The sequence below is a fragment of the Rhinopithecus bieti genome, unplaced genomic scaffold (genome assembly GCF_001698545.2).
Source record: "Rhinopithecus bieti isolate Rb0 unplaced genomic scaffold, ASM169854v2 scaffold_11744, whole genome shotgun sequence".
In the NCBI taxonomy this organism is placed as follows: Eukaryota; Metazoa; Chordata; class Mammalia; order Primates; family Cercopithecidae; genus Rhinopithecus; species Rhinopithecus bieti.
The window spans coordinates 1,440,282-1,448,134 of NW_016807094.1; the positions used below are offsets into that span (position 1 = coordinate 1,440,282).

General features: G+C 41.0%; 2 protein-coding genes across 3 annotated transcripts in view; both read left to right on the top strand.

Moving 5' to 3' along the window:
• The window catches only part of KRT222 (keratin 222), a 16,405-nt gene extending 15,087 nt beyond the window's left edge, over positions 1 to 1,318 (top strand). Inside the window, exon 3 of the mRNA XM_017880239.1 lies at positions 1,213 to 1,318. Within this exon, the coding sequence (XP_017735728.1) occupies positions 1,213 to 1,318 (106 nt within the window). The remainder of the gene's footprint in view (positions 1 to 1,212) is intronic.
• Positions 506 to 7,853, top strand: part of SMARCE1 (SWI/SNF related BAF chromatin remodeling complex subunit E1) — a 24,160-nt gene continuing 16,812 nt past the window's right edge. For both annotated transcript variants that reach the window (XM_017880194.1, XM_017880193.1), the window contains exons 1-4: positions 506 to 1,866; positions 3,810 to 3,861; positions 4,038 to 4,081; positions 7,119 to 7,223. In XM_017880194.1, the coding sequence (XP_017735683.1) occupies positions 3,855 to 3,861; positions 4,038 to 4,081; positions 7,119 to 7,223 (156 nt within the window). In that variant the 5' untranslated portion in view covers positions 506 to 1,866; positions 3,810 to 3,854. The remainder of the gene's footprint in view (positions 1,867 to 3,809; positions 3,862 to 4,037; positions 4,082 to 7,118; positions 7,224 to 7,853) is intronic.

The window sequence follows — 7,853 nt, forward strand, 5'->3', positions numbered from 1 at the left end:
TTTGAGACGGAGTCTCGCTCTGTCTCCCAGGCCGGAGTGCAGTGGTGCGATCTCGGCTCACTGCAAGCTCCGCCTTCTGGGTTCATGCCATTCTCCTGCCTCAGTCTCCCCAATAGCTGGGACTACACACGCCCGCCGCCACGCCCGGCTAATTTTGTTTTTGTAATTTTAGTAGAGACGGGATTTCACAGTGTTAGCCAGGATGGTCTCGATCTCCTGACCTCGTGATCCGCCCACCTCGGCCTCCCAAAAGTGCTGGGACTACACGGGTGAATATTTTTAAAAAAGCAATTTCATGTACATTTTCTCAAGCACCACTCAAGCTGCCTGTCCACAGGGCAGACGACCTCTCCTTTAGTCTTTCTCTTGAATATGCTCTTCAATTTCATTAATCTCTATTCATGAGTATAACAATATTGGATAAATTGGACAGAGTAGCACTTGTTCCTGGCTTTGCAGACTAGAGATGCTTCTATTCCCTGTTGGCACACTCAGGATGAGGGCTAAGAGCCCAAGAATTCAGCCTCTCTCTCTAAATGTCAACTGTTCTCAAGTAACGACAGGTCAGGGGTCCCATCTGTTCATTCTCCTCCACAGTGGCCCACAATATCCGTCAGGTGTTTATGTATCCAAAGAGGAGACTACTCACTCCATCTGGTAAACCAACATACTCATGATGTCGTGGAAAGAGCCCCGGAGTAGCACAGAGGGCTGCCTCAATACACACTTACTGAGCGTCTAACAATGAATGAGTCAAGTCCTTCGTAGGCACTGGTAATGGGAAGATGACCAATACAAACGGCTGAACCTTGCTTTCAAGGCCTTCATAAAGCACTGGAGATGACAAACACGGTCCGATACAAAGGGTCGGGTTCAGGACTCCAGTCATTATTATCAAAGAGCCACGGGAATACAAAGGAAGGATTACTAGCGGGGGAAGTTCCTGGAGGGCATCACAAAGAGACCTCTGAGCTGGATCTGGAAGGACAGATGAGTTTAAGCTGAAAGTGGGGACGGTCGTTCCCGCTGGCGGGAACCGAAGGAGCCAAGGCAGCGTTGGGGCGGAGACCAGGTGGCACCCGCGGCGCTGCAAGGACACACAAGCTGTTGCAAGGGGGTCAACCTCTCCGGGCCTTGGCTCAGAAACCTGGGACGATTACACCATAAAAGCGCTTGGAAAAACTGCAAAACTCGTACTGCTTTTCGCCAAAGCTACTACCGGGCCGTGAGGGCAGGAAGCCCTGCGAGGCGTCTGCGAGGACGCAAACGCCGCGAAGCGAGTCCTCCACGCCTCCATCCCCGGCAAAGTGAAGTGTAGACTCTGGCCCACAGCCGAAAGGAAAGAAAGACCCGGGTCGGGGAGGGCCCCTCCAGGGGCGGGCTCAGCCGGAGTCTGGCCGAGCTGCGCGCGGCCACAGTGGTTCCGCGGCCTCGCGCTGAGCGCCTCCCGCCGTCTCCCACTGCAGCCCCCACTGCCCCTTCGCAAGGCTCGGCGCCTCCCGCCACCTCCTCGGTCGCTGCGGCAGCTCCAGCTCCTCACAGCCGCTAAACCCAGGCCTATCCCGCGGTCGGTTCTCCTCGGCCCTCTTCGCCGTGACGAATCGGCGCCCGGCTAGGAAAGTATCCAAATTCGGGGAGTTTTGAGGAACCAATGGGGCCTGAAAAAAATCCCGGAGTGTGCTAAGCATCACCGCATCCTCACTAGAAGGTTTATTTTTTCTAAAGAGGGTCGGGTGCGGCCCGGAAAAAAAAAAATTAAGAAGAGTGTGGAAAGTGCGAGTGCGGAAGCTCCGGACGCGAGGGGCGGGGCGTGCGCGGGACAAAGGGAAGCGAAGCCGGAGCTGCGGGCGCTTTTTCTGCCCGCGGGTGAGTGTTTCCAAGTGGGCCAGACCGGGTCGGTGGGGGCAAGTCGTGGTGTCCCCGCTTGGCTGAACTCCGAGTTCCCGGGGGTTGCTGGGGTTCAGGCTTGGCCGTGGGGCCACAGCCGGGAGCCTGTTGCGGCCTCCTTGAGGCCTAGCAGAGCGAGGGTTGGCAGGGAGTCCCATCTGGGGCCCCCTCCTTGGAGGCAAGGCCGGTCACCCGAAATTGGTCAAAGCACCTGTGCATACCCCGTTTTAGGGGAGTTGCTAGTAAAGTACGTTCTCCAAGACAATGAGAGCGACCTCAGGAAGCCCGCGGGCGAGGCAAGTCCGTGGTTCTCACTCCCAGGAATAAGGTTCCCCCATTGGTTCAGGCAGCGACCTGAGGACTCACGATGTGGCTTATGGAGACGAGCAGAGCTCTGAAATAGTTTGGCCTGGGTTTGAAACCCAACTCTGGCACTTCCTGTCTGCATATGGCTTCAGACAAGTTGTTTAGACTCTCCGAGACTCCTTTGTTTCATCTGTAAAATGGGGATACCTGTACATATCAAGTTCTTGTGACTGTTAAGCGAAATAGTGTCATAAGCCTACCCCGTATAAAGTATTTCTTGAACAAATATTTATCGGGTATTTATTTTTATGCCAGGCACCAAGGATGGATCCAACGGTGGACAAGTGTACAAGCCCACTCTTAAGTTTTATGTTCTAGCAAAGGAGAACAATAATTTTAAAGTATTAACAATGAAGTATAACGTACAGGGCGCTTATGGCAGTTGTCAGGGTCCCCTGCAGCGAGGCCTACTGGATGTTGACAGCTCCCTTAATGTGAGCAGAAAGGAAATCTACACCAGAGTCAAAGGTTTCTGACTGTTCTTTAAGAGGGAAAGACTCAGGTTGGACCATTGAGAAAATGAACTGTTTCTTTCCACACCAGGACTCATTCCTTACGCTCCAGGGAATCTCCTTAAAATGAATAATAGAAGTGAAAAATCGGATCTATTCCACATAACTTTGGATGCAAATACCTCCAATAGTCATAGAAGTTTATTTGCCTTCTTTCTAAAGATGAATTTTTGTCTTTTTGTACCTCACTATTTGTGATGTATATTGATGTAAAGAACAAGCTCACATGTGCCTGATTATGTTGTGAGCTGGTAATACTAGGAAAAAATTTCCTAAGAATTGAGCTGGGTCCTGCCATAGTCCCTGTTTCCAAGTAGCATACAATCTAGCCATATTGACAAGTTAAAAAAAGTTATAATAATATCATAGATCTGTGTAAACTGTATAGGAATACAGATGGGGGAGCAATTAATTCTGCCCAGGTAATGTATCAAGAAAGTTCCATTGAGGAGAAAAATTTTGAAATAGGCCGTGAAGGATGAATACGAATTTTCAGGTAGACTCTCAAAATTTATTCCCAGCATTTATGAAGCTATTTACCACTCTAAGAGAATGCGAAGTTCATTGTCATACCAATTACGTTTTGCACTGCCTCCAGGAATAAAATGCTGCCCAATTTTAATAAAAATTGTTATCCCAAAAACATGGTACAGTTGCTGATCAAGGAGCTGTCAGTATCTGGTAGGCCTTGTTGGGTTGGACTCTAATACATCACTTTGTATTCTCATCCTTGTATCAGTCTGATGAAATGTTTACATGGCGTCAGCAAAATGTTTTCCATGCAAGAGGTAGCTTAGTATCACAAGAAAAACCCTGAAAGTACATTTCTAAATATCCCCATTACTTTATTTTAGTCACTTAATTTTAATCAACCAAATCTCCTATAAGAACTAGTTAAAATATGCAAAAGGCTCAATTGCTAGGAATTAAGGTGAAGTAATTTTACTCAGAAATACCAATTAAATTACCTTATTCATTAGGAAAACATTCTCGTATGCTTGCTGAGTTTTGATTCTCTTTTTTTTTCTTTTTTTTTTATTTTAGTGTCTCAGATTCATTCTTAAGGAACTGAGAACTTAATCTTCCAAAATGTCAAGTAAGTTTCAATTTTTATATTTATCAATCTATGTTAATAAGAGACTAATGCCCTAGCAAGTGGGAATTCCAAAATACTCTCATTTTTTTTTCTTCAAAACAGGACCATTGGTAGTTTTGTTGCATAGTATTATATCTCAGTTGTTTACAAGAAGTTATTTATTTTCTTTCAAACAGAAAGACCATCTTATGCCCCACCTCCCACCCCAGCTCCTGCAACAGTAAGTTTTAATTTTCTTGTTAATGTAATAGCCAAGTCTGGCCTTGATACAAAAACCCAGATGTCTTCCAGTGACAGTCACTCAATCATCACAGCAACAGGATGAAATTCAGCTTAAAAGAAAAAAAAAAAAAAGCATTTCCTACTAAATAAAATAATTATTTGCATCTTTCCTTGAACCAACCCCAACATTTAAAGAAACAATACTGTAAAACTCCAACCTCCTATGCTCAGTTTGTTTTGTTTTTTTCTTTGTAAATGGGAAATAAGTGAAAGTTTTACCATTACTTTCTTACTAATCTTCACTATTAAGAGTCTTTAAGTTGTTACTGAATGAATGCTCATTCTGGCTTTTTTGTTAAACCTAACCTTCAGCTGGTTGTGTTTTTCTCTCCTTTCTTGTCTCTCTATAAAATTTTCATATTAAACAATAAAGCTTCTGAAACTATACTCATTGTAAGTATTTTCAAGCTGTTCAAGTAAAGATTTCGTTATCTATGGGTCAGATCTTGCTATTGAATCTTTTTCCACTCCATAAATTATATTTTATTGGTTTGGAAGTATATATGTTTTGAGGTATTTAAAAGTAGTTGTGAATATGTTTTCACCCAGCAAGCTCTGGCCCAGCTTGGTCAGCATGTAAAATAATTTTCCAACCTACAAAACAGATTTAGCAGTAACTGTTCAGGTCTTGCTGAAGTGGCTTCCTTGTTGGTTTTTTGGGAGGGGGGGTTTTGTTTGTTTTTTAAAAAACACTGTTAACATGACCAAATTCTACAAAGTTAGTTCTTTAATATTAATCCTTCCTTCCATACCCCCTACCACCTAAATTTCAGGCTAGTCTACTTTTCACTACTAATTAGGTCCTTGTGTAATTTTGTTTTCTCCGCTAGAAAACTATTCATATTTACTAACCCTCAGATGTATGTTTTAGTTACATTTATCAACAATTTGTTTTTCTTTAGTGAGATACTTTTAAAAAGAGATACTGTACCATATGTTCTCATTTCAATTTATATCATATACAGGCTCTAAAGTTAATTCCAGTAGACCGTAAAGTCCTGTGCTTGGTTTCTTTTCTTTCTTAAATCAAAGAACATTTGTTATGACCATCTCCATGGCATTCCGCTAGTGGCTATACAGGTGGAGCTGAACAATTGAGATTCTGACCTCAAAGAGCTAACCATGTACTTCAGCTTTGGAAATGGTATAATTATAATGTTTTGCTTTCCATTTTTTTTTTTTTAAGTTCCCTTATTTTTATAACATTATTGCCTCATAATGTTGAACAGTGATTCTTATTATTTATGCAAACTTTGAAGGTGTCATTTTGACATAAATACTGCCTCTGACAATGTATCATATCTTGAGGACAAACTTGATTTTTTGAGATTAAAATATTTCAAAAATGAAGTGTCCCCTTATAACTTACTATGCGTAAAAAGGATTTTTTTTTTTGCCTTTCTTTAGTTATATTTTTGTGCCATTATAATTTCACATTAACACACAAAATATAGAAAACTAGGGATTAAAACATCCAACAGAATGGATACTAAATTAATTATTCTCCTTCCTTCTTTCCATTACTCCTACCACCACCACCATCACCACCACTACCAACACTGTCACCACTATCACCTCCGCCACCCAAATGTACCACTCCAAGTAATATACACTTCTTTCATGCCTTTGATCCTTCATCTGTGTTTTGCCTACTTAAATATGCTTAATTTGCGTCTTTTCTAACTGTATAGACTAGAAATTGATCAGCCGTTCTCTTTTCTCCTAAAGAGTATCAAATGTAATATCTGCTTAAATATCTTTCTTTTGGGTACTAAGGATATGTGCAGCGGCATGTTTTAGGAAATTGTGTTTATTTTGTAACAGCTACAGCTTAGTTGGACTCTGTTAAGCGTATTTTACATTATACAATTAAGGACCAATATTGTTAATTGCATGTAAAAATGAACTTGTCACATATTTTGATTGAGCTTTACAAGGTAAAATACCCTAATTTTGGTCTCTCTCTACTATATTCTTTCTATGCATTATGCCTTGGTTCTCATGAACATTGAGTGTCATTGTATTAGCCCCAAGGCCACTGCTATATAAGAGCCCATTTGTGATTACATCAACACATAATTCACAAAAACCAAGAGTTCTGTTGCTGAAATGAGCAGTTGTGTTTTGAAAGGGTGAGAGCTATCAGGAAACTAGATGAAAAAAGAAAATTCAAGTCTATCAACTAGAAAAGTAGTTCACATTGAGACTAAATGCAGAAATGTTTTCATGATTGACCTGTGGAAGATGGATCAAAGAAGAGATGGAAGAGAAATCCTATAAAAGAATGACTGGGTTGAAAAGATCAGATAGTACCCCAGAATGAAATCCATGCATTTCTTACAAGTCTTTGTTTTAAATCGTGTACGTGACATCCATCAAATTCAGCATATGTTCTTTTCAATTGACAAATCCTGGCTTCCCTATTTGAGTCTCTTCTCATTTCTCACATTATATAAAATGATTTAAAACTGTCTTTGAAATCAGATCCATTTCTTGTTTTTGTTTTTAGTAGATGAATACATTGGTGGCATCCACATGTCAAATAAATTGTGTTTTGTTTTGCATGTAGTGTTTTCAGAGTTCTAGTTTATCACACTTTAAGCCTTCCTATCTCAGTCTTCATATATTGCTAAGTTGTTATATCCTGTTGTTGACCATAAAGTAATCCTGAATGTTTTAAACACTTCGGTGTTTGCTTACCTCCAGATACAAAACACACATTCACAGTCACACAAACACCCCCAGTCCCTGCAAAAAAGAAAGAGAAAACAACCAAAAGACACTGCAGACAGGTTTTTCAATGAAAGAAAAATATTTAATTTCCTCAGTGGAAGAAAAGAACAATTACAACACATCATTGCTTGTTTAAATTCAGGTTGCTTTTGCATGCCATATGCAGATCATTTTTCATTTCTGTGTTTTCCTCGTTTGAGCTCATTTCTCATTCGTGTTTTTGTCTCATTTGTTTCCATCAGCAAATGCCCAGCACACCAGGGTTTGTGGGATACAATCCATACAGTCATCTCGCCTACAACAACTACAGGCTGGGAGGGAACCCGGGCACCAACAGCCGGGTCACGGTAGGAGAATCAACTATTACAGCATCCGGCAAACAACTGGAATTGACCAGAAATGCCTTCAGAATTAGGGCTTTTTGAATCATAAGCACAGCCATTTAAAAAAAAAATTTTAACCTAGCTTTTGACTATTTTCAACATTCATTGTAGCATCTCACACTGAAAAAATAAATAGTGAGATCTGGAATGTATATGGAAGAAAAGAAAAATCCATTCTGTTTGGTGGTTCGTAGGGATAAAGCCTTGAGCACTTGATGCTTATACTGTATGTAAACAAACAGAATTTCTTCTGGTAAAAATACCCTTTTGGCATAAAGAGTATTTTCATTTTATAAGGTGATTGGCATTAGTCTCAAGGATTCAGTTTCTAGTAAAGGCTGGGCTTTCAGACCTGGCTTTTTCAGGGCTGGAAAGCTTTTGGCTGGTATACCAGTTTGAATCGCTACCCATAGTTATTTGTCTTTTGGATTTAATAGTTGACCTTCTAACTGAGATTCATTTCTCTACAGTGAAAAAGAGAAAAACGTTTTAATGTCACCTTAAAGAAATGCAGAATGAAGATTGAATGAAATTAATTTGAAGTATCAAACTAGATACGTACAACGAGAAGCGCATTTCTAATCCTTAGTTTAA